General features: G+C 34.4%; 2 protein-coding genes across 6 annotated transcripts in view; one reads left to right on the top strand and one right to left on the bottom strand.

Moving 5' to 3' along the window:
- On the top strand, positions 1–25,881 carry TIMP4 (TIMP metallopeptidase inhibitor 4). Of its 5 annotated transcripts, none has more exons than XM_040569354.1 (7): positions 217–354; positions 3,141–3,230; positions 9,413–9,448; positions 17,803–17,900; positions 22,543–22,657; positions 23,315–23,439; positions 23,595–25,881. In XM_040569354.1, the coding sequence occupies exons 2-7, from the start codon at positions 3,215–3,217 to the stop codon at positions 23,790–23,792; spliced, it is 588 nt and encodes a 195-aa protein (XP_040425288.1). In that variant the 5' UTR covers positions 217–354; positions 3,141–3,214; the 3' UTR covers positions 23,793–25,881. The 5 variants fall into 5 exon arrangements, with proteins under 5 accessions (XP_040425287.1, XP_040425286.1, XP_040425288.1 ...); XM_040569356.1 differs by having other exon boundaries at positions 265–354; positions 3,151–3,273; XM_040569355.1 differs by having other exon boundaries at positions 296–354; positions 3,141–3,273.
- The window catches only part of SYN2 (synapsin II), a 176,291-nt gene that overhangs the window by 60,525 nt on the left and 87,951 nt on the right, over positions 1–27,815 (bottom strand).

Below are 27,815 nucleotides of genomic sequence, written 5' to 3' on the forward strand. Positions count from 1 at the left end.
CAAGTTAGTGTCAGGGCCATAAATAAGAGGGTCCTATGTCAGGGAAATTAGAAGTCAGTTAACATAAGCGTATACTCAGACTGAGCATTAGAGGGCTTTTCTAAACCAAGGCTGTTGAAACTGAACAGTGAAGAAATCAGATAGTTATTAGGAAGTTTAGATATAAAATCAACAGTAAGAAAGCATTTTCTCTTGGCTGACCGATTAGTCGTGCTTAAGGCAGCATGAATCCTGTACTTAGTACCTTGTTGTTCTCAGTGCTTCTGCTGCTGACCCACAGAATTCAGGAGCTGGTGGAGGCGTGCAGCTGTGCCCCTGCTCATCCGCAGCAGCTCATCTGCGATTCTGCTTTAGGTGAGTCACAACTACTACGTGCTTTTAAGTATGATGGTAGGAAATCAAAGGAAGCTAATCCAACTGCTGCAATATTTTTATTTTTTGTTTTTTTTTGTACTGCTGTAGGGGAATATGTTTAACCAGTTGGCTTAGTCTGCAGTTAGGATTTTAAAACAAAATGATTGCAGACATCCCTTTTAAAAAATATGGCTATGGGGAAAAAAAATGTGGTAGTAGCTGTTCTGTTTTTTTTTTGTTTGTTTTTCCAGAATATTTTGTAGTTACAAATTATTGAAATTACTGTATTATTTAGTCTCCTTTTCTTCTTAATAAGAACAAGTTGTATATTAGCTCCTAACTTAGAGCAAGCAGGGAATAATACCTAACTTCTAAATGTCTACTGTTCACGGTATCTGTAATAGACTATTTTATCTAAATATGCAAACTATGCATATTATGCATATAGATAGATAGATATTATAGCACTCTTGGAAAGCAAAAGAAAATAAACAAAAATAAAAGTCCCTGATGACAACATCTTGAAACACTCCATCTTTGTTCTGCTATACTACAATATCTTATTTTGCTGTTGTTGTTGTTGCTTTCCAAAAAGTACTTGAGGACAAAACTGATATGCCCTTTATTTTATTGGGATAAGCTGTCTACAGAAGTTCTGCATAAATATGACTTTCCAGGCTTTAGGACAGTTTTATTTCATGATATTCAATCAACACTGTGGTTGTCAAATGACTTATAGAAAGAAACTAAAGATCTCAAAATTAGACTGCATGGGGATAAGAAAATGTGACATTTTGCAGTCTTTTGATTTCATTAGCTCAAGCTGAGGCTGGTTAGCTTCCATCTAGTGTGAACAGTAAATGTAGAACATGAGTTTCCAAAGTGTCACAAAATTAGCATCTCTATGGGGCAGGCAATACCTTCTGCATACTGATTAATTGCTTTTATACCCTGACAGAAAATCTTTGTAGCCATGACAAACTCTAAGCTCTATTTGTGGCCATCAGTTAAATTGGTTTTTAATCTGGTTGTGTTAAGTAATCTTTTTCATTAAATTACCTACACCAGGCATTACAAACTTGGAATGCAGGTGTGAAAGAAAATAGAAGTTGTACTTCCAGGAGCTTAACTATGTACGTATACATTTAACAGCATTAATCTGCTGCATTCCTAGATTTAATGAAGTAACAATTTTCAAGAAACTTATTTAGAGATTTATCTAAATAAATAATTTTACAGTACAGAGGAAATTCAAAATACTCATTACAAGCTATACTCATTAGGGAAACCATTCTGGCCATTCATATTAAGGCAAGTTCCCATAGAAACATTTTAAAAAGGGTAGGTATATGCTACTTTTTATTTATGTTTAAATAAAACATAATGTACCTTACATTTATGTAAAATAAAACTACATTATATTTGGACTTGGTGCTCAGGCTATCACTCACACAGACGCTCCTGTTTAAGTAAATTGCACCTTTCACCTAAGGTATGTTTACATCTTGAATCCCTTTCTTCATTATTTATCATTTTTAAAATAGCATTTCTATATATTATAATATGATAGAGAGGTACAGATATTCATTCACAGACATATGTGTACATATATCTTTAGATATGCATATATATACATTTGCTTGTATGTACATACTGCTCTAAGACCTCATGGATGAATTCTTTGATTTATTCTGGACACAATGCCTCACATAAGCAGAGCAAAATGACTTTAAAGGAGCTGGAGAACACCAGTGGAGTGTTTGCACTGTATAAGAGAAACCTCTGCAAACCACTTTGGCAAAGGCAGCTCCTCCATCCCTGATGCCAGGGCTGGGACTGTCCTGGGGAGCACAAGACTGGAGTCCTGCCACATGGCACCATCCCCACAGGAATTAGGGCTATGCCTCTGCAACGCTGCTTCCTTTGAAGCAAAGCAGGTTTGAAGCCACACCTGTGTCCTTTGTGCTACTTGGCTCTTAAGAGGGAATGTGTAAACTGGGCCATGCTATTAAGTGTCCCGTGCAGTAGAATACCGCAAACTTACATACATAATATACATATACAAATATACATACTTTTTAAGATACAAGAAGATTAAAGCTCAAACTGAAGATGTGTACCTTAATTTCAACATATTCATACTTAGAAAATATTGATAAACAAAGAGACCAGCTCTTCAGCTTCCAAAACCCATGGTAGTTAAATGCTAATCCAGCTTTTTACTAAGATTATTCAACTTTTTGCAGTTATTTAGTTCATACATCTCTGTACTCACAAACACATTCAAGTATATCCTTGCAGAATAAAAATCTATCACATTTTATTAAAACCAAGAAACCATGCCATGCCTCTAAGTTCCATGTTAAGTAAAATGTGACATAGTCTCAGTCTTGCTCGTAGGGTTACCAGCCATTATATGTACTTCAGTTACTGCATTATTTCTCAGTTTTGCTATCTATCTGTAAGTTTTCAAATTTCCTTTAGGATCACTTGGGATTTAGATGGAGTGAAAATGGAGGTGGAAGAGGTTGAATCTATAGACATTACTTCAGCCACTAGAATGTGTGACGCCACTCAGAAACCTTAGCATTTATGTAAGATACCCAAGAAAAAACATAAGCAAAGAAATTAAGTCTGGGACAAGCTCTCTTCACTTTTACATTTGTTATCTGATTAGTACTGTGCTGTTTCTTCTTTTCCTGACAGGAGACTTCTGTGTGTTTACATTCTTCATAAATACTCAACAGCTACCACACAACCTAACAAAGCCTGTTATTTCTGTCAAGTTTCTTACAGACCTAGAGCGAGAGAGTGCTTCTGGTCCTGACAAGGTGATAGCTAAAATAAAAACAACAGATGAATGAAGAGCACTGCAGGTGTGACATGGCTGTATGCCACAGGAAGAACAGTAATGATGAGGTAGTAGATGCGATAGGAAATCATGACTATTATGCTGGTTCTGCCATTTATGTGACCTTGGGTTTGTTAATCTTCCTGCTTAGCTTAGCTTTAGAAAGGTGTGATTTTTGTACAGATTTGGGTAGCTCTCGTGAACTTCTTAGTAGTTTTAAATTTCAGTTCAAAGAGAAGTAAATCCTCATCAGTAGGAAGTGCCTAGCACTGTGGAGATATGCTCCTTTTAGTAGAAAATAGATACATTTCTTTTGTGTTCTTCTAAACGGTGCTGAGATCCTATTAAAATGTGCAGAATGCCTTCAAACCTCAATGAACACCTATACTTGTCAAAAGGATTTCAGCCTGAAATGGAGACGGGAACTTTATTAAATAGCAGTTCCATGTACTGCACTAGTGATTATAGGTGCTAAGTATCCTCACCAAAGAATCCAGGAGGCTTTCTCTGTATGGAAATGAAACATGATGAGGATGTGCTGTTTTAAACATTCTGATTCAGTAGTGAGGCACCCCAGTTTCAAGATGATAGAAGTGTCCTCTGAATATTTTTTTGAGAGAAACCATGGATAAAACTTGAGTTTATCAGATGGTCAAGATGACATATTTTCCTTTTGCCACTGACTTCAGTCACTCCTGGACTCAATTCCAAACCAGTGTTCACATCAAATTATATAGCCAGTAGAGAAATGGTATACATTGAGAGGACTAACTATTTTCTAAAGTCTATCACTTAATTCAAGCTGTTTTCCCTTGTTTTAGGCAAAAGCAAGGTTATTTTTTTGGACAATAGGACTAATATGGAAATACTTTGCACTTCTAAGATAAGTTACACTAGTACCCTATTTTAAAGTAGACGTCTTCTTTCTGATTTCAATTCTTATGTTTGTTGCTTTTTCTTAAAAATGTAATTAAAACAATCTTTTTACTGTATATTGGGTACCAGATTGGAACAGAAATGACTAACAGATCTGAAGTACAAATAAATACATAAAATAGCTTCAGAGAAGAGTTGTATAGCTTTAGAGAAGAGTGGCACATTTCAAAACACAATGGAAACTTTACAGCTGAAGCTTGGCAGTCTTTTCAACCTGTTAAAATCTCATATGATCACTGAGATCATCTGGCACATCTTTACAATGCCTGATATATTAAATTTTAATCACATTTAAAAATAACAATAAAATGTTTTATCTAAATATCCCAGAGGAACTGAAAAATTAATTCTGGTGTAATATGAAACTCAATAATATAGAAATAGCATACTGTAATATTAAAGTGTTCATGGCTCAGTGCCCCACAATTTTGTCTCACTGCAATATAATTTTTTGCTTTGTACTGGAGTAGATTAATTCGTACTATATTAGAGTGGGAAGTAACTTTGCTTGATGGGGAGAATCAGCTTTGGAAAAGTTATTATAAATGCTGACAGTACTTCTTCCAAGTTAAGGGGAAAAAAGGTACAAAGTGAAATTAAAGTAGACTTTATATTTTATTCGTACTGTATTATGTTATATGCATCCACCATATTCTTAATCTTATAGAGCCTATTTGCTCTGAGTAGTGTGACCAAGCAGTGGTCACACTGACTAAGCAGCTATGTAATTTTTGTGTCATACAAACAGTAATAACTATATCATATAACAAAAGACCATTAAAGACAGGGATGCAATAGAGTTCCATAAAAATCCCTACTCCTGAAACCATTGCTGGAGGAAAATGGGCAACATAGCCTTGCTTTAGAAGGCTGTCTGCAGACCCTGGCTGGATCCTGGATCAGAAGCCATGCCTCCAGACACCTCAGTGACAGACATGGGCTTCACGCAGATTGCATCATGGAGTTGCCTAAAGACTTCTACATTTCTCTATAGCACGGAAAAATAATGGTACTTGTAATGAGACTTGCATTTATATTATTTTCCTGCCAAATGGAGGCAGACTTTACTCTGCTTCATAGAGATGTCCTGCTTCTAGAGTAGAAATCAGTGACAGTAATGCATAGGTATATTTCTAGAGTAACTTGTCACTGACAGGAAATGATTATGCAGCTACCATTTCTCAGGGATCCCAAGCCAAAATGAAGGCTGAATTTGTATTCCAGGAACTGTGAATTCGATTACAGAAATAACATGCAGGAATTTTTCTATTCTAGTTCTCTTTCCTCCCTGAGAAAATGCACATAAAAACAACAGGAAAAGTACAGCACCTGAACATGTTTCTTGCAAGAAGTATTAGGTAAAAGAACCAAAAGCTAATTGAATATTTTGTAGTATAACTAAATCTCAGTATTATGGTAGTTCACTGATTCAAAAGTAACTCAGAAATACTGTCTCATTGCTGAATGTTATAAATGCAAGATCAGATAATTCAGCAACTGTGTTACTTTTATTTAAAAGCATACATTATAGGGGTAAGAATCTAACACCCATGATTTCAAAAACATGCTGCATACTCTGTGGAAAACAAAACGTAAGCTTAGGAACAAAGATTAAATAATATAAAAGAGAACAGGAAAGACTGCCAAACTCTTAATCCTATTAATCTACCAAATTCAATCCTTAACTTTCTCATTAAAAAGTATTTCAACAATACCGTGTTTCTTCCGCATGGAGGAAGAGGTATGCTGCTATGAATGGAAATCTACAATAACATTATGTATGTTGTTCTACAGACCTTAGAGTATAAAGAGTGTTATTCTTCAGCTGAAATTAGGCAGATGTTGATTACTAGTCAAATGATGTGGTATTTGAGGCTTGTGAAGTAGAGAGAAATATTTCTGGTAACATGAGTAGCAGCTGTAAAAACAGTGCAGAAAAATAAAACTGACCTTGAACAACATTAGGAAATCATGCTATTTTTTAATGTAATATTTAGTTAAAAGAATACCGCACATCTGTTTAAAAAAATCACCTCTTCCATTTGAAAGTTTATAAAAACTAGATTTTAAAACTTCTCTCATAAATTGAATATATTCTTCTTCTAATAACAATAAGAGACTGCAAAATCTGGTTTAACAAGGCAGCCAAACTAAATCGACTCTTCCCTTCAACACAAGGAATTTTTGCATCCCAAGCCAAAAACACAGCCTCACAAAATCCTGACCTACCAGAAAGTCCTAATGTGCTTGAAAAAGATAGGCCTCCTACAATTTGAAAGCCTCACACAGAAGTGCATTTCAGATGCAGACAAACACAACTATTAATAAACCACAAAAGAGTAATCAAAGTCTGCAAATCATGTATGTTAAAGGTTGATAAACAGTGTAAATTCATATCCATATGAAAAATCAATAAAACAATCTTTCATACCTGCTTTATAGACTTCAGAAGTATTCATGTTTTTGTTGGTTTGTTTTTTTTCCAAGTAGAAGAGTCTTGGAATGTAGTAATATATTTTTTTGAATAAAAACACCATGAAAAACAACAAATTATATCTTATAAATCATAATTCATCATCTAAAGAAGAAAGTGTTGCACTGCTGCCCTTTGTAACCAAAACATTTACACAGTGGCAATATCAATTGATTAGAATAACCCATAGAGAGTAACATATGAAACCTTTTCAAATGAATTTGTGATGTTTCTTTTCCTTCAATGGGCAAAGCGTAGGTTTCTGCACCACATTTTTCTCCTTATTATTTTATGTTGGGCTAATAGACTTGAATTTGGCCCGATGCTTGTGTTTTGAATTAGTCTTTCCTTTCAGAAAACTCCCTTGAGTTCTTTCAGCCCAAGTGATAACACTTTAGTTTAAGAATTTGTTTTTAAAGTTACAGATAAGACTGTTATCTCACCACACTTACCTTCTCATGCAGCTGGAAGCATCATCAAGACTAGGCAATGCTCTTTCAGATGTTGCTTTCCATAAAATAAAAATCTGCTATAGTTATATTCTTCAACAAGATGTGTGGATAGAGATTCAAAGCCTTTCTGTCCAAACAGTCCACCAAGTTTCACTATTTTTTTTGTGATGTTCAAAATTGTGTGATTCCATTGGTTACTTTGCCATTGCTTTAGTTATTTTACAGATGACTGTGAGCATTTATTCATGGAATAAATCAGAAAACTAAGATACAAAGCAGAAAAACATTGTCTTCACCTTCTAACTAGCATACACATCTTTTGAACTACAGATTATTTGGCCTTCATTCTAGGAATTGTGCAGAAAGAGTGAATATTAACAACGTAGACTTACATTTAAGAAATCCATCCCACAAACACAGAGGGAAAGATTTTTTTTTTTCAGATTCACTCAGTATTGGACCAGTTTTGCTGCTGCATCACTCTATCTCTAGAACTGAACTAATAAACCAGCTTCAAGCATCTGAGATATGTTACAGTTTGGAAATGAAAGTACTGCTTACTGCTCTGTCTTGTTGAAATCTTAACTGATAGATAGACCTAATGTTTAGCAAACAGGTTTTTTTTTCAGCTTTTTAAAGATCATTCAAGAGCATCTTGCTTGGTTCTCAAAAGACAACAGAAAGTATAGGTGTTTACCGCTAGGTTTCCAATCTCAAAAGAATAAGAGTGATTTTAGCATCTCAGCAGATATCCTGAGATAATTTTCTATCTATGTAATGAAGTCTGGAACAATTAAAAGCTTGCACAATAATTCAGAAATCAATGGTACAAAAGAATGGTTCCAGTCTCCTTTACGTTGCGAGCATCATAAGCCAAAACGACTTGGAAGATATACCATATGGCTGTGACAACATCAGACATCATCGGATTTGTTAGATTTATTTTCCAAGTGGCTTATTGTTATATCTCATTGCCAAATTGGCATTATAGTCAATAATTAGGTAGCATTACTGTGGGAATCTTGGAGTCATCTTGATGTCCCATGAACGCTATGTGAACCATTTTGACAAAATGGGTCAGTTTTCGCTCTGTACCTAGGCTCAAATTCCATTCCCCCCAACCCAAGACCTAGAGTCTTCAGTACAGGAAGAAAAAAATACATGAATACTACGAAAATATTTTGCAGAGGTGATAATGGTGGCTAGCAAATAGTGTTGTTTTTTTTTTTTAAGGATATTCAGAGGTATTTGTACAACTATGATAGAAGTGGTCTAGCTGATTGGAAGTGCTTGACATAGAGGAAATTATGGCAAGTGTAAACCATAGAATATATATATTAAAAAAAAATAAATCAGAAGAACACAGTGAAATAGATATATTTTGCATTAAAAAGACAGAACCTCCTCCACATGATTTCCAGATTCTTCTTTAAAGAAACTCAAAGATAGTATATGAACAGAAGATGAAGAACTTTCAGTGTTCTAGTAAATTTGTAACAAACAGAGACATCAGAAATAAATTTGAGTTAATTTGCAAATGTGCAAGGTGCCTTTGAATTTATTGTAAATAAACTTAAGGATTCACATGCCTCAAAGATGAATAAAAAATAATGGAAGTGATAAAACATAGAGTAGTTTTTGAAAATAGAGTACAGGCTTCTTTGCATACAGCACAGGCCATCTCAACTAAAAATATGTGAAATGAAGTCAGTAATAGTAGAGCCTTTCTTGGACCCATAGCAGAAAGAAATGAAGAAAATTATAAATGGGAACAGGATAAAAATAATGGCATTTTTATGAGACTGTATTTGGCAAATCTTTCAGCATGAACAGAAAAAACAGAATATTTTTTGTTAAATGACTTGCTTTGAAAAGGCCTTAAACATTTCAGGATAAGGGCAACATATTAAACCATACCATTTTTCTCATGATACTGGCACTTGATAGTATTACTCATTACTTTGATTCATTAAAAAGTAGCAGACATGATCCCTGCTCCAAGTAATGTTTGTAATACAGTCTTCCACAACTGCTTACCATATCAATGGATACATACGTTCTGTTATTATATGAGTATGTGAATGCTCAAGTGCCTCTATACAGTACAGATGCATCTACTGTATTTAATAATTAAGAAAGCATTACTGCTAATTCTTGTGGAAACTACACATGCAAATTGAATAATGAATCTAAGGAAATAAAAATCTTAAATCTCCTTAAAATTATTTATAAATCCCTAAAATAATCTGCTTTAAAAATAAGAGTATCTGTAAAACTACATGTTAGGTATTTAGTTACTTATTTTAAAATATTATCCTAATATCAATAACTTTTGTCTTCTTCCAGATGAAATGCCTTCTTTTGTCAGCATTAGGAATGCCTGTGAGTTTAAAACAAAGTTATGATGCTCCTTATGTATTGATAATACTTCTTTTTCCTTTTATATGTATTTAGATAAATTACAATCTTTTCTATATAAAGATATATGAATATTTAAGGAAGTTCATTTGCCTTCTTCACTGGTGAAACTCAAAGCTTTACAATAAGAAAATGTGGCAAGTCTACTATATAACCAAACAGTTCTGCATATTTAGTTAAAATATGGCAGAGTTGCATTAAGAAAGTGGGAATGTTGTATGGGTGGGAAGTTGCTTTGAAGTGTGAAGTAAGACTTCTACAACATCTTGTATAAACTATTCTATCTTTTCCATCCAAGCATATATTGTATAGCATTGTTTTAAAGTGGGTTCATTCATTTTCATCTGTTGTGACAAATTCTGTGCAGATTTCCTCTTCCTTTTTGAGGTTAAGATTATTCTCCTTGCCTTCTGACTCTCTCCTCTGTGCAAGAGAAGTTAAGCAATATCAAATGCCTAGTTTCCAATGTAAAGAATAAATATAATTGTTTTTGTCATGTCTATGTACTCATGGAACCCAACTATTCAAAACAGTGTTCTTGGATTCCTCTGGCAGCTCTGATAGCTTTACTTGCCAGTATTCTTTAAACCAAAGTTTGTAGGATTGGACCAAAATATACTGGGTATAATATCAATGGCACCTGGACACAAAGAAAGTAAATTAAAAATTGTGCCTATACCCTGGATTTGGACTTCATGGCATTTATCTTGGACTCCTAAGATTATTTAGCTATAACTTGAGTTCAGGTGAATATGGTAGACAAGGCCAGTTCTACTCACAGTCTTTTAGTTAGCTTGCATTCTGGTTGCTTGCATTTAAATTCTTGGACAGTTAAAGATTCATGTCTGATTTAAACTGGAAGCAAATCTGACCAGTGATTGTGTATGCTGGCCAGACTACTCTGCACGTAGAAATTCTACCTGGAGCAGCTCTTTGACTATAAGAAGGAACAAATTACTGCCCCTTCTCTGATTTCGAGCTTCTTCTTCTGTCCAATCTCTTACATTTATTCTGCTGAATTAATTTACCCACCCCCAAAACTGAAGACAAGCACTGCTGAAAACCTCATTACCAGATTTGCCTGCATTCTTCTACAGAATATGAAGTATTTAAGCACTTACATACTACAGAGAGGGGGGTGATCCTGGACTGTGCTGATTACACATAAAGAAAGAGTGACAGGGTTTTATTAAAACCTTTTTTTTTTTTTCTTAATCCTATAGGTAAACACGCCAAAGAGAAACACCTATGCTTTGGTTGCACATGTTTGTTGACAACTCTTGGCTTACAGAATCACAGAATCATCTAGATTGGAAGAGACCTCCAAGATCATCTAGTCCAACCTCTGACCTAACACTAACAAACCTTCCACTAAACCATATCACTAAGCTCTACATCTAAACATCTTTTAAAGACCTCCAGGGATGGTGACTCAACCACTTCCCTGGGCAGCCCATGCCTAACAACCAACTGTTAGCCAATTGTTAGCCATTGTTACCATTAACCATTGTTACCATTAACCATTGTTAGCCAATGCCTAACAACCCTTTCAGTAAAGAAGTTCTTCCTAACATACAACCTAAACCTCCCCTGGTGCAACTTTAGTCTATTCCCCCTCATCCTGTCACCAGGCACGTGGGAGAATAGACCAGATTAGCTCTGGCTCTAATATAATCTGTGGTACTACCAGCACTGTACTGCAGCCTCTAGTTATCATCGGGATTATGTCACTGATCAGTTAGTGCATCAGTTCTGGAAGTTTCCCCTATGATACCACACAATAAACAAAGGCATATAAAACTAAGAAAAGCCTTTTACAGTTAAGAATATAGACTCCTTATTTAAATTAAAAACAACAGGCGTATCTTTATCAGATAGTGCAAATTTGTATTAGCACCTATAAGAATTACTAGCAGGTAAACTGAGGATTTATCATGAATTTCTGTTTTGGTACACCCAAGCAGGCAGATAACCCCCATTTCACGATGGTGGTTACAAAAAGAGTTTTACTAATGTTTCATGAAAAGCCCTTATCCTTCCGTCATCTGTAATGAGGAATGGAGACCTCAGAAAGGAGGAAAAAGTGTACTCCTGGGTAATACAAGCATACAACAGAAAAAGCCATTTTGCATAGCAAACCTATATGACCTCATTTCAGTTGTTTCCTGGTTTACTCTGCAATTAGTTTAGATCTCTGGACCTGGAAACTTGACATTTACAGTTTCAAACAAATTATGTGGACTCTATATTCCTGACTGTTTGTTTGATGAATGTTTTCGGTATGTGTATAAATCTACCTGGTACAGACACTGTCATATTCCAACCATATTTTTAGCAAGTTGTGTTTTAAACTACTACACCTCAAAGAGGTAAAAAGTTTAAGTTTTGGGTATAGATACAATAGAATAGACTAGTTCAGTTGGAAGGGACCTTCAAAGATTATCTAGTTCAACTGCCAAGTTTTAACTAATATGGTAGTAGAAGGGTGAGCAGAAACAGCTGCATTATTTTACATGTGAATGTTTTAATTTGGGTGAGAGGACATTTTTATATATAAGGGTTCATTTGAATGTAAGGCCTTTCAAATTTATGTACTCCACATATATTGTGTGTCCATAGTTCTGTTTTATTTCAAACTGCATATGCAAACTGCCATGTAATTTCAGGAAAAAAAAAAAAACAAAACACTTCTGTTTTCTCTTTTTGTACTTTCAAATGCTTTCTTCTGTCTGTTCCCATATGTATCTGGGATGCCATCCTCAACCCATCCACAGAACAATACACTCATTGAGATCCCTCTCCCTGTGTCACTTGTTTCTTGTCCCTACAAGGCAACAAATATAAGAGCCTTACAAGAATACATGAGCAATAGCATCTGGCAACAGCTTGACTGAAGTGTCAGACATTAAAGAGACAGGTAGAAATAATTGCTCAAAAGTCGCACTTCATATTTTAGGTAATTAAATGAAAGGACTAAACTTTCGACCAGTGTGAACTGATTTTTAAAATCAGGATTTTGATGTATTAAAAAAAAAAATCTTTTTAATAAGTAGGCATCTTGTAGGAATGCACTCAATTACTCAATCTTCCATATATGATCTGAGGCAATAAAATCTAAGACAGTGACACTGCACCGATTTTTTTTTCTGACTGAGGCACTGTTTCTAAAATTTGCAAGTGGCCTTACAAGAACATTAATGTAGATAATCCAGGGGCAAACCAGGCATACATATGGCTGGGATGGTCTGAGCAATACGGTTTCCTCTGCATGCAGAATCACACTTTGTTGATGACCTCAGAATCCATTACAAGCCAAAACGACAGGATTTAGCTCTTCTTTATACAAAAAGCAGTTGAGGCATCCCAGCCTAGAAAATTTTGTCCTTCTACTCATTAACGTACCTAATTGCTGAAGGACTGGAATGCATTAACTGGAGTTTTGAATTTATGAATTGTGGGCATTTAATCAGTTTATTACTGATAGCATGAAAATTCCAGTGCAGCTAATATTTAATATTCATCCATCATGACAATGATCTGTAACTCTTAATTCTAAGAAATGAATAAAACGTTCAGCACTAGTTAGAACAGTCTTTACTATCTCAGGCACAAGAGCATTCTTAGTGTTGCAGTCTTAGTCTACCAGCACTTCTAATCAATAAAATAATTTAGTTTGTGAGAGACCGGTAGAGGTTGTCTAGTCCATCCTGCTCAAAGCAGGTCCAACTCAATCAAACTGCTCATGGCCTTGTCCAGTTGAATTTGGAGTATCTCTAAAGATGGTGAATCTACAGTCTCGCTGGGCAACATGTTCCGGTGATTGACTACCTTCTGCTACACTATGCTTAAGACCCTCAACCTCTAAAATACCTTACATTTGCAATCCTGCAGTCTGACTTCCACCTGCACTTTCATCTAAGCTGCTGTGGCATTTTCCCATTCTCATGCTGTCATTCTTGGCTAATGCTGTAATTCTTTAGGCCTTCCACTTACAAACCCTGCTACTCTTGGTTTGACAGCTTCTTATGGAAGGCATTGTCATGAGCAAAAGACTCACTTTTTTCTTACCCTTTATATTGTACGATTTAGCTTAGAACATAACAGTGAATAACAAAGTAGGTAACAGTCATTCACAGAAGTATTATACAATAATATGCATGCAGAAAGCTTACACTAGTTGGTGTGTAACACCTGCCCCGATCAATGCAGGGTTCAGTTAGTGTTATTAGTATATCAGTATCATTAATAGTATCAAGCAGGAAGGAGTATAATCAGGTCCTGATGAAAACCATATATTTACTAAGGGAAAAATATTACAGGAGGGACCTCTGTGTGCCTGGGGAGGACATTCGTATCAGAGACATTCATCTTACTTCCCTTCTTGGCTAACCACAGGGGACCATTACTTCTCTTCTCTCTCACTTTTCCTTCTCTCCACCCCTCTACACCCATTTCTCTCCTTTTGTTTTCCTTCAAAACTAACTTTTGCTATAGGAGTCAATATAGGCCATCAGCAATGAGTATTTGTGTATGTCAGCTTGACTCAACAACCCTTTCTGCAACTCATTTTTTTACCCTACTACCAAGTCACATTTTTTCAAGTTGCAACTTGTGTCAGTTGTTTCTTGTCCTATTACATCTGAGAAGGGTACAGCTACATATTCTCTCATTCAGTGACTCTTCTTATCATTAAAGTATGTTCACTGCTATTTCAATTGGCTTTATAAACATGTTTTTTATCAGAAGAAAAGTACTTCAGTCTTCTAGAAATCATATCCCAGAAATAAAAATACTGAACTAAACCCAATCTAAATAAAACAACTCAATACATGTCTCTATTTCTCATGTTACTATGATCTTAACACACTTGACAACTTTGTTCAGGAATTTAATCTTGAGTGTTTTTAGAGTCCAATCAGCTGACAAAAGAGATTTTCAAAGCTTCAAGCATCTGCTTCCCTATCTGTCCATCTTTATGCAGTTCAAAATTACTTAATTCAAGAAAGAAGGATTAAAAATATTCTTAACAGATATCTAATAACAAATGTGCAATAACCAAGCTGATTTATATCTAGTTATAAATATGCAATAACCAAGCTGATTTACTAAATGTAACGTTGTCCTTCTTATACTGCAACACGCTATGACACTACTAATGAAAGCAGCAATTGCTCAGAGGGGCAGCAACTTGACACTATGGACTCAGCATAATAGTGGGAGCCAATAACTGCTGTAACTGTATGATTTTTGTTCTAAGGCTCTAATTGACCCCTTGTGTAGCTTTGATTACATTAACTTCTATTTCAGATACCTGATACCACTTTCAGCTGCAAAGTAGGGATAAAAGTTTGTATTTTTTAAAAGTACCATGAGTTACAAAATATGACACCAGAAACACTACATCCTACTACTGAAATATAAGAGTGAATGTCTTTTGAAATACGTCATAGATTTTAAATGCGGAACAAATTTGAGGCAGACTGAATTATTGACATTAGAATATAAAAGCTATACATAAGTATTTTATATATGCAAATTCCTCACAAAGAATGAATAACTGTCTGATAGATAAATGACATTATTACCCTAAACAACTGGAGGCTGTTCTCAGCCAAATAGAGAAGCAAATCCAACAATGATATAGTTGATATCACTTCTTGAAAGAAAGTGCAGACTAGGAGAAATCCTAAGTTATAACCACCCTGTGAACCACGAGTGAGGAGAAGGAGATGACTAGACCCAAGAATGCTAAATCAGGAAATGCTTGTGGTTAAAAACAGAAGCAACCACGTGAATCAGAGGTTTTAGGAGACAGCTAGACGACTGATTGAAAAAAAATAACAATTCAAAGTACAGAAAAAAAAATAAAAAAAATAAGAAGACTTGAAAGGCACATAAAGATATATGTGCATTTGAATCTGATTTCAGGAGAACAGAAAAAGCAATACCCCAATAACTAAAGATTTAGACATCTTTTAACAATAAAACTTTCTTGTCATTAAAAATAAATAAATCTTAGTTTGGTATTCCTCCACCATCTGGAAGCTTTCTCTTAAACAAACAAGTAAGTGAAACACACACAATATAAAAATAGTTTTCATTTTTTTCTACACACCCACAACAAGATCTCGTAATGACAAAACCCAAAATATTATCCTTTCTGCCTTACGTAATTCCATGGAGACTCTTTGAGCTATTATTGATCATCTGTAATGTTCCTGTCAGACTGTAATGAGCAGAATTTAATAAAAATATGAAAACTAGTAATATTTCAATATTAAATACAATAGGAAAAGTAGTTTTAATTATTCTACATAGGTTTGCATTGAGTAAGCAGGAAAATATTTCCTGCATATAAAACACATTACGGTACTAAGAAAATTATGGAGCTAGCTCCTAACTGTTGTCTCACCCCATCTACATTGAATCAACTCTTTTGTGAGAAAACCTTTCCTTAGGAAGAAATGCTGCAAAGGAAAACAAAACATGATTCTAATTTGACCTTTCCAGTAGTATAGTACAAACAATCCACAACACTTTTTATCTGGAATTAGATCAAAGCACCTAAGAAGTACTGTTAATTTGTGGGAACATAACATCTGCAGATGATTAAAGAGATGCTGCTACTTACCATTTGAAAAGAGGAATTTTCTCTTCATACTTAAAAGAACTTTTTCCTTTCAATCCAACACGTAAGTCTAAAATGCTTTAAAAGAGTTTGAATGGCTTGGGAGAAGGGAGCACTGTGCCAAAAGATGGAGGACTCAAGCTTTGAAGCTGCAGACATCTGCATCATGTTGATTATTACATCTAGGTTTCTCTGCTAATAAGTGAGGAAATGAGAATTGGCCGTTATTATATGAGACTGACCTCTATTTGGCTGTAAGAAAAATTACAGTCTGAGTTTCTTATTATTTTTATTTGGATATGATGGTTGGAGGTTAATTTATTGCATACATATTTGGGGGGGAGGGGAGGGAGAAGCAGGATTTTTATGCCAAAAAAAAAAAATCAAGCTGCTTCAGCTTGATTTTTCTCAAGTTAACAAAATGTATGAGGATTTCACTATAAGAATAGTCAAATCCTGGAACAGGGGCTCAGGGAGGCTGTGAACTGCTTCCATGCTGAGAAATAATTTCTAGTCGCTGTCATATCTGCAAAAAGTAGCATACCTATGACAGAGAGAATGAATCCAACTGTTCCCTTCAAAAATGTGGATGTCCTTGGACAGATCTATCTCTGCACAATTATGAATTGGATTTACAGTTGAAGTGGGGTTGGACTGTTGATTGCTAAGGCCCTTGCTGTTATCCCTCCATGGAGATACAGACTGTTCTGACAAGTAGGACGTCTGCAGAGAATCTGCAATAGCAGCCATCCAGAACCAAGCAAAAATTGGACTCAATACTTTTTTGGGAGGTGTAGAAGTACGTAGAGAACTTCTGGCCTCAATGTAACATGCTATATTCTTAGAATGCCATTATTCTCTGCGACAAATACTGCTGGTATATTTTAAACAATATACATGAGAGATGCCTAAAACAAACATAGGAGAAAAAATCATTTCCTCCATCATAAAATTTCTTACTTTCCTTGTTTAAAGAATAGGAAATAAATGGAACGTGTCAAGAGAGGGAGTAATTCATTTATAAAGGTTAACACAACTAAGGACACTAATAAAATGCCAAAATATATGGTCTTAGGAAAGTGAGTGAAAGTATGCTTGTCTTCTTATTTTGTGAGTAAAATTGATGCCTAGCCTGGTCTTTCTGAGTGTCAATTTCAAGTATATTTAACTGATAGACTATTATGTCATCAATGGGAGTTTCCTTTTCTCTTGCTGCCTGATTATAGTGTTTTATCAAAAGTTATGGTATGCAGGTCTTTCAAAGATTTTGAAGGACTACTTTATCAAAACTCAGTGGTAACTTATTTCAAATGTCCATAATCATAGCAGCCATAACCATAATTAGCATGAACCTCAACAGTTTAGCAGCCTTGCTCTAATTTAGTTATGGATATTTTAACTCAAGGGTAGCACTAAGGATTTTGAAAATTTGGAATGTCATGAAATATGTAAGCAATGGAACATACCTCTGTCAAAAATAAGTATTAGTATCATAGGCAGCCCATTTGTTATTTTCAGCTCTTAACGCACTCTAGTGACAAGCCTTAAAATCTAGTTCTACCTCAAGTGTAAAAAAAAAAAGCTAAAATCTATCAAAATATATATATTTTAAAGAAAAATGTAATTTTAGCTATTGCTTGTAAAATCAGGTGTATGCTTATTTACATTTAAACTTTTTCCTTTATTACAGTGATTCGAGCAAAAATATCCAGTGAAAAGGTGGTTCCTGCCAGTGATGATCCTCTTGATACCCACAAAATGATCCGGTATGAAATCAAACAAATAAAGGTACATAGAATCACTCAGCTAATTTGAAGTTCAACAATAACCTCTGCATATAACTACAATTAAACCCCAAATGCTTTAAGCTGGAAAAGGATCCAGCTGCCTCCAAGGTTAGACTTAGGTGAACAACACAGAATTAGAGTAGAAGTATTAAAAAAAAAAAAAAAAAGGAAAAAAAAAAAAGGAAAACTCATGAAGGTCAAAACTGCTACTTGCTAAATAAGTGTATTTTTATAATACTTTTGTTATTCACAATTGCTTTATTAAGATTGTATGAAAACAAATCTATGGAAAGGTATTCACTATATTTACGTATTTTCTGTGTCTGGTGAAAACTTGATCACGTATGTTGCATTACGGTGTTGCAACTCTGACTGGATGATACAAACTTTTTTTGAACAGAGGAAAGCATTTCTAGCTGAAATAGCAAGGATCGTTCACAAGTGAATAGGAATATTTGCAGAAACAGGAGTCCTTCCCTGATATCCATACAAACAAAAATCCAATTGTATGAATATAAGCTGGGAAAGCAAACACAAAGTGGGAGTACACAAAATAATAAAGTGATTCAGAATCTCACAGGATTTTTCCATTATTTGTTAAGCTCCAATAAGGAGACACATTCATTAATGTTCTTTAAGAAGACACTTCTTGGTACCATTGAAGTTACCATCAGTCTTTCAATGATGTTAAAAGATCATGACATACCTGTTTCTGAAATACGTAAAGAAGAGTATCTCTCAATTAAAATGATGTATTACCATGGTGGTTTTTTTTGTTTGTTTTGGTTTGTTTTTCTCTTTCTTTCCTTCTGCTTCCAGTTTTCCAGGTAGTTTCATCTCTCATTTTTCACGGAATATTTTGTATGACCTCCAGAGGACCCTTCCAATCTTAACCTTTCTGTGATTTACTTGGAACACTTCAGCAGATCACTGTGAATTGATATGTGCTTTCAAAAAATAATAATAATAAAAAAATCCAATTCTTCAACTTGTACTAGTATATCAGCTCTAGTAAACCAGAATATCTCAAAATATTCACAAGCATAGTATCATACATGATGTCTGTTAAGGTTTTATAGCAATTTCAACAAGCTAATTAAAGATAATTTAGCCTTGTTTAAAGAAAAGTGAAAAACTCTTCACCATCTCCAATATTGTCTTCTTCAGCTATTAAGAATATTTCCAAATGTTTCTTCATAGAAATAAGTGTATAAATACCAGTTCTCTTCCCCCCAATAGAACTTTAATTTTATGTTGCTACCCTGCGACTCTTAAGTGAGTAACTTTATAGAAACACAAATCTTATACTTCAGCACAAAAAAAAGAAGAATGAGAAGTCTAGTTAATGTGATTATTATTTCCAGCCTATAACCCAATTCTTCAATAATAGCATGCTGAAATTTCTTCAATCCATTCACATACTGTTGGAGCTACTTCGGAGTTTCTCCCAAACTTTCATAAGTGAAGACCTAGTCATCAGTAAACTCATGCATCAGTAAGAGATCTTGATTTAACTCCACTGAGCTTCAGAAGGCAAGTCAGCTAGGACTGGACATACCAGGGAGGTTTATTATCTAATAAAAGACGTTGTTCATCACACAACCTTAGACTAAAGACAAGGGTGTCACAATGGTCCCACCCTTCAAATTCCTACTTCTGGCTAGGACAGCTAAGAAGAGGGAGGAGCTGAGGCTTCCACCCTGGCACACTCAGGCTGCTCACCTGAGTTGGGATCCAGCTCCTTGCTCATTGTCTAACAAGCACAACAAAAGCATTTGTTTTTGAAATCTCTGCAATACAAAGTGGTTGAGCCAACAGGAGATTCTGTACACTTCATTTCTTTGGTGGTATGGCTAGAAAACTCAATGTGTCACTTGAAAAATATAAATGTAGAGGCAACTTTGTCTGTACTTTGTATATCTTACAAGAACTGACAAAAAGTTATATAATCAGTTATATTCTGAGCATATAACTCAGTTGGCATACCAGTGAAAATTAAACAGGACTGGGTATGCTGAAAAATTATCAAGAAATATTCACTTTCAAATAAACATGTTTAACAGAAAAGTGTTATGGATAACACTGTAAAGTTTGCATTGAGCTACAAAAGGTAAAAAGAGTGAGGAATTTTTAAAAGTTCATGCTTGTAAACGTTTGGTAAGTGTAAAGGAATCAACTAAAATAATGTAGATGTACACCATGGGCCACGTTTGGCTACTTCAGTGGAGTGGGACAATTCAGAGACTGACGAAAGATTTTTTCTGAGCATCTGATTCAAGCTTAATTTGCAAGTGCCAATAACATCACAAGGATAGCTTGTTAGCTGTCTTCAAACTCTGAACTACATGGATCAGTGACATTGTGTATTGTCACAGTTTCCTGAATAACTTAAAACTTGTCTGATCACAGCAATAACCTTATCACACTATTTCTTATCTTTTCTCTCAGATGATAACATTTTAAACAATCTAAACAGCATATGTCAAATATTAAAATATTTTCTTTTTATTATTATAGCATTCCTTTTCTTGATTGCTTACAGAATGATTTCTCATATTTGCCTGTAAATTCTCCTGACTCCTCCCTGTATTTTCCTTCAATAAATCCTACCAGAACATCAGATGTAAATGGATCATACCACAGTGTAGAATCGAGTCAAAAAATCCTATTCTAACCCTTTAGAGAGGAAGATTCCACACTTCTAGGAGTTGAGAGAATATGACAGAGAAGATCAAATACGATTTACCAAATTAAAGAGAAGGTTAAAAATTTAAGAAATGGTCTAACCTATATCTATCTCAAAACCAGAGACAGGTCAGAGCTGGAATTTCACAAAACAATACAAACAAAAACCCCCAACCTGATGAGGCCCGCAGGGAGCTCCTCATTTATTATATATTTTTATTCAACTAACACCAAACTGCACCTTCAATGAAACTCAAAACACAGATTTAAATATTGACCAGATCTCCAGTATTAGTTGCTATAGATACATATATAAATATATACATATATATTACCGTTGAATCAATTTGTGTTGTCTGCATAATGCCACTTAAGTTAATTTCTATTAGGTGGTGAGTTATTCAAATAAAAGTTGTACTCTACTACACAGTATAGCACAATCAAAAGATTCTGAATGTGAAGAGAACTCAATTTAGAGGATGCTTACATAATTTATGCAGTTACTTTGTACTAGACACAGCTGTCTAGCACACACACCCTGAATATGTGGATGCAAGTGTAGCAGAAGCTAGGGATTCCATTTCCAAAGATGGCAGGTATGAAAATGGCTTTCAGTGGGAGTGAGGAAGGCCTTCTTGAAGCTTGCATTAGCAATGAGACTGATACTCTGCAACACACCTGTCCTGCTCTTGCTTCCTCATCTGGCCAGCTTTTTGAGATCTTTCACATTTGGTTGACATACCAGACTACATCTATCTAATGAAATTAAATACATTGTCCATCAACATTATATACATTTTCTAATATTTTCACTGCTGTACAGGCTACTGTTGTGTTTTTGTTTGTTTGCTTGCTTTGGAGGATGTTTACTTCTTCTACTAAGTATTTCAAATTATCATCTAATATTTTTGGATGGGAAGACCAATAACAACACATTTGACTACTTTTTTTTAATTCTATAAATTGAGGCTTCAGAAAACCCTAACATGTTACTGTGTATTTTGAAGTGCCCTGTACTATTTAAATCTCCCAAGAGAACTTGGGTAATATGAACATATTTTCCAGAGATGCCAGCTGCTATTGGGAGAGTTTGCCCCTGGGAGCTGTGAACCTTGCAATCGTCCACAGCATGATGGAACCAAACGGGGCCCCTGGAGTGCTGGGGTTTCAGTTATGACATATTTGGTGATGACAGGCATTCTGAAGTTGATTAGCATCTTACGGTTCCCTCTCTGATTTGGATATAACTAAATTTGTTATTAATCTTGTAATGGTTACTTTAAGCATTATTTTCAAAGTTGGAAATGCTAGTAAAGGAGCAGATTATCTGAGCACTGCATGGGCTTTGATTCTGAGCCTATTCTTTTTGGTGCTGCAGGCCATAAATCCAGTTTCCAACAGTTATTTGAGAAGGTTGCATTGAGAAAATTATCAATTAGATATGGAAAAAAAAGCATGTTTTAATGACAGAATATAAGAATAATGCTCCGTTCCTTAACATGTTTCATGTTCTTGAAGTTATACACCATTACACTGATCAAGATAAAATTTCCCACGTAAATATGTTAAGAATTTTTTGCATCTTCAAAGATTCAACACTGCAGAACCTTGTTTAAGATGAATGGTGTGGGTTATTTCTTAAAGAAGTAGATGTCTGTAGACAAAGATGTCTGTAGAATATAATTTGAAGAGAAAGCTTTAAAGATCCATTAAAAATACCGAAAAAGCAAATTTCAAAACTATAACTAAAGAAAAAAAAGACCTAATTTCCTTCTGAAAATAATGGACATTTCATTTGATGTAGAGATGGGGTCTAATTGTTGGTATTTTCTCATCAAAGTTCAGACTTCAGAGTCATTTTTCAAGAGATGCACCATATACTTCTTCCAGTAGTTGCTTGCAACTGTTTTTTCATATTTGTTTTCCACTACTGACTTTCACTTTCTGATAATTTTCAGATGTTTAAAGGATTTGAAAAGCTCAAGGATGTCCAGTACGTCTATACTCCTTTTGATTCATCACTCTGTGGAGTGAAACTAGAAGCTAACAACAAAAAACAATATCTTTTGACAGGTAAGAGTCAACAAAACCAATGTACCTATAAGAACAAAAGTAACTGCTCAATGTACAATTTGATTGACTTTGCAAAAATATGCCCTTGTAAAAATATATTTATGTACTGTCTAAATAATACAAACAGAATGAAATGTACAAATTGTGTAAAGCTGTAATTATATTGTAATTTTGCATGCTTTCCATCCTTCACTGGAAGATCTTAAAACAGTTTCAGAGGAAGTCAAAGTCAGTAACTATATAGTTAGTAAATAGAAACTATGCCATTATTGTTCTTTTAAAACCAAACCTACTGATTTTCCCATGAATACAAACATGTTTAACAAGACAACACATACCTATGCATATGCAGATTTGGTGTTCTAAGTAACTACAGATTTTTCTATGGAGTCCTGTAACCTGGTTTAACATACTACCCCATTTGCATCCATCCCTTCCTGGCAGTTTATCAGCATCTTGTGAGAAGTATCCTTGTTAAATCTTTAGCATTTATTCAGCAGAATAGTTCTAACAGTTTTAATAACATTCATGGAAAAAAGTCTATGACTAATTTGGTGCAATTAGTTAAAAACTTTGGACATCTTTTCAATTTATTTCAGCATTCAGAAAACTGTTTTCTTTGCTTGCCTTATTTTCTCTTATTTTTTCATGCTGTAGGCCAAATTTTAAATGATGGTAAAGTCTTCATCCATTTATGCAACTACATTGAACCATGGGATGATTTATCTTTGTCTCAAAAGAAGAGTCTTAATCAGAGATATCAAATGGGCTGTGGCTGTAAAGTAAGTATAGCACAAAATACTCTTTAATAGTGGAGCCCACCTTACAGCCAATAGCATTTTTCACTGTTGGGAACTGTACTCTTATATACCATATAATTTATATTTTTTTTGAGAAACCATAAATATACTGAATTAATGTCCTATTTCACATTTAGATTACTACCTGCTACATGGTGCCCTGCTCAATCACTGCACCAAATGAGTGCCTCTGGACAGACTGGCTGATAGAAAGAAAGCTATATGGGCACCAAGCCAAGCATTATGCCTGTATCAAGAGAAGTGATGGCACTTGCAGCTGGTACCGAGGTGGCCCTCCTCCAGAGAAAGAGTTTATTGATATCAGCGAACCTTAATGTGATGACTTCCTGAAAAGCCTTGGAGTCTAATTCCATCAAACATTGCACGCTCACAGCTTTGAACTGCTATCACCTAATGTATCTGTTGCTTAGAAACAAAAACAAATTGTCCTGTACAGCTAAAGTATGAGTCTGTGGAATTGGCACTCAGGCAAGAAGACGAACAAATCTCCTGGAGGTAGCTACTCTGTAAAGTTATGCTTTATACAGAGAGGCTCAAGCTGAGAATGCTCCTCTGTGTTCTCTAAGGCACAACTTTTTTTTTTTTTTTTTTTTTACCAATATGAATGTACAAGAACATAAGAATGGTCAGAATTTCGTTCCCTATTTTTGTCAACCTACAAATTAAAAAAGCCCCATGTTTTATTCCAAACCTTTCTGATGAACAAAGGAAAGTTTTATAATTTTTTTTTCTGTATGAAAGTCTTCTGATACAAAAGAATTATTGTACAGTGTATATGCAAAGTATTATAACAATTTGCTATAAAAGATTCAAAAAATTGTGGTTTTTTCCTTACCTGTCAAAACAAGTTAAACACTTCAGTGATTAAAACAATCTGTGCTCCATATTTTGTATGTTACTTATGTCACAGGTTTCTTTATCTACAGAGTCGTAACTTTCATTGATAATTAAGTTAAAACACAGCCTTGATAATCAAAATCCCCTTATCCAATTCAATATTCCTGTGAACTAGCTATACCTTGCAGACCGTAAAGGCAGATGTTCTAATGCTTCAGCATTTTATAGAACCAACATAAATAATGACAGGTGAAAACTGTTTATATTTACAGAAATTTACATGTCCATCATCACTGCAGCTGTAGTACTTGATATTGCCTCTCTAAATGTGTGACTAGGTCATTTTACTTCAGCACTATTAAAGCCTTGGCTTTAGAAGCTCATGTAAAAATATATGCAGTAGATATTTAATAACTTACAGTGCAAGTGATTCCTAAAAAGCTCTCAAATACTGGTTCATATTTAATAATACATTAAATTTACATTAATGACTTTTCATTCATGAATGCCCATTGACATCTGTCATAACGAATTTTTTAACTCTGACTTAACCTAGAGAAGTGTTACAACTTACCCTAGCGAAGCGTTGCAACATAGTTTACCTTTTAGCTTCTTAGAGTCTAAACTTTTATAATTTGATTACTGTAGTTAATAGCTAATCTCACACATATTTAAGTTTACAAAAGTAACTCAATTCACGGTAGTAAAACTGAAGAAATTATTTTGGTAAATACCAAAGTTTAGGTAGTTGACGAACTGCTTGTGTTCTAGAAACTGGATGAGAACCATCACACACGTTATGGATCTGTAACAGTTGCCATTTCCAACCTATATTTTACTCTCTCTAACTTTCCCTACTGGATTTCTTTAAATTCATTCCAATTTTGCCTAAAGATTACTCTCATTTATTCCTCATACAGGAATTTAGAACAATAGGCAGAGAAAAATATTTAGACAGTTCTGTTCTCATTTGGATAGATCAGGTCCATTTGAAAGTTTAACAAACACTGTGACATTTCCAGCCTATGGATTCATCAAGAGTTAGAGCTGTTATTGTCTGATGGCTCAAGGGTCCAGTTTTCCAAATAGTGCCTTTAGTCTATTTGCCATTGAGACCTTTAAAAATCATCACGACTTAAAATTGCAAAGAACATATGCATTTCTTTAAGTGAATGGGCATTTCTAATTCTATTCAATTCAATGAAAGTGTATTTTGGGCTTAAAATTCAGCACGTCCTATATAATTGTCATACTAAGATATGTCATTGGATATAAAATGTATACTTGCAAAAGACTGTATAAATGATTTTTGTGACATACTCTGTTTTAGTGTTTCTGTTATTTTGACAATTGCATTAATCCATATTTAAATGACAGACAATGGCAGCTTTGAGAAGACAATTGTGAGAATGAATATTATTTACTTTTCTTGTGGCTAAATTAATACTTACAGAAAAGCAATGAAGTAAAAATCTATTTTGCTGGAGATTGTAAATGGTACTTACATAAGGGCTTTTATATTTTGTTTGACTGTAAAACTAAATAAATAGAAAAAAAACGTTGAAACTCTATCATGTTTCACTTCACCCTATGGAAAAGATATTATCTAGCATTAACATAGAAGGAGTTAAACCTGAAGTACCATGCTGCATACATTCTGGAAAGCTGGAGAGTACTGATTGACGCCACATGTTCCTGGACAAGAACAGGGTTTCAAACTAGTCTTTATGATCTTTATAATCTCTTACGATTTTTTTTTTTAATTATTATTTTTTTTAATCTTGCTTTGGCTTTCCAGGGAAACAGAATGCAGCATACGGTAGTTATTACAAATCAACAAAGATATCTTTGTTATCTATCTCCTTATCTATTTACCAGTAAGTAAAATACTATCAAACTGTGGTCCACTTTGAAGGAAGCGCAAATGTTGCAACAGGAATGCACAGCATTATTCCTTTGAGGAAGAGTTGCCTATTTCCCTTAATAGTCAACATTTCACTTTTTATTTTACTGTAAAACAGTTTTGGGTGTTTTAATTTACAATCCTAAATTAAGACATCATATATTTGTGCTGTCAAATATAAAGTCAAATTAGTTTTCTGCTTTGCTGGAGAGAAATAAAAAATTACCAAAGGCCAATTTTGATCATCCACATAAAATATATATACACATACAACTACTTGTTCCTGTATGAAATATGAAGGCGACTTTTCTTCCAAAAAGCAATTCATATTGCAAAGACAATATTGGCAGTGCCAATTACTAGTCCTAAGGGCTGTGCATTTATATTACCAGCTTATAAATATATTTAAAAAACAGACAATTTCCTCATGTGAAACCAAAACAATTCCTAGATGAGCCCGCAAGAGCCTAATAACCATACAAGGTCTGAATTAAGCACATGGCTAATTAATATTCATTACATGTACAGTGTAGCATGTGTTTCCAATTCACATTTTGATGTAATGGTGCAGTCTGAACAGCACTCTGCAGTAAACAGATATTTTCTGTTTTTCAACTCAACATAGTTGTTTCTATTTCAGTTTTATAGTGAATAGACCTTAAACATAACTAAACCATATCTCATTGCCTTCTTTATATACATTGTAAAAAGAAATGTTTTCTTAAGTATTTATGAACAAATTGTAATATGAATTATATGCTATAATTAGTTTTTTAAACATTTTATATTTGATCTGCCATAAAATACCCAATATGAGGTGTTTCAAAATTATTGGCTGTCCAGTTTGATTTCTGTCTGAACACAAATCTGGCCAAACTCCCCATAACAGATGGTAAAAAGATGTTTTTTGTTTTGTTTTTCTTAACAATAAATATGGCAAGAAAAGCTTTAAAAAAATAAACCCTCAGAATGACTTTTTATTTTCCCTGAGATTCAGCACTGCTAAGGATTATGAAAGAGATTGCAGCTTTCTGATTATGTTTTTTTCCCTATCAAGATTTTTTACTGCAGTGGCACCAATACATTACTAACAGCAGGTTATTTTTACATTTTATTTCTACTTCCTGAAACTGTATGTGTTATATGGAAGGTCAGAGAAGAAATACGGCCTGGTGCAACCTTTGATTTTAATTTGAAAATGACTCATGTGATAAGAGTAGAGAAAAGATCAGAGAATGGAGACTGTACAGGTGGATGGCAAAAAAAATAAAATGCTTTAATATTGCTGTTTTTTTTTCCTTACATGTTCCAGTTAAGTTTTAATTAAAATTGCCCGACGATTTTATTGAAAAAAATATATATTTTCTTTCATGAAAGAATATAGGAGGTGGAAATGTAGTGAAATAAAGGGGACTAATTACTGAGAGAAAAGCTGTAATATGACTAAACCAGCAATGAGTTCAAAAGCCTTACACCATTTTGTATAGTTTAAACCAGTCTGAGATGAATGTTTCTGTTTCAAAAAGTGTTTCATTAAAGCAGCTCCAGTTTTACACAAAAGAATGGCATCTTTGTTTATTTACCTTTTATTGCCTTC

This window comes from Cygnus olor, chromosome 10, assembly GCF_009769625.2.
Source record: "Cygnus olor isolate bCygOlo1 chromosome 10, bCygOlo1.pri.v2, whole genome shotgun sequence".
Classification (NCBI taxonomy): Eukaryota; Metazoa; Chordata; class Aves; order Anseriformes; family Anatidae; genus Cygnus; species Cygnus olor.

Excerpts from the sequence above, each read along its gene's own strand:
- TIMP4 (XM_040569352.1), top strand. The coding sequence starts at position 225 with ATGAATCCTGTACTTAGTACCTTGTTGTTCTCAGTGCTTCTGCTGCTG. Across the intron at positions 17,901-22,542 it reads ATGAAATCAAACAAATAAAG|ATGTTTAAAGGATTTGAAAA; the intron begins GTACATAGAATC and ends GATAATTTTCAG. Across the intron at positions 22,658-23,314 it reads AAAACAATATCTTTTGACAG|GCCAAATTTTAAATGATGGT; the intron begins GTAAGAGTCAAC and ends TTCATGCTGTAG.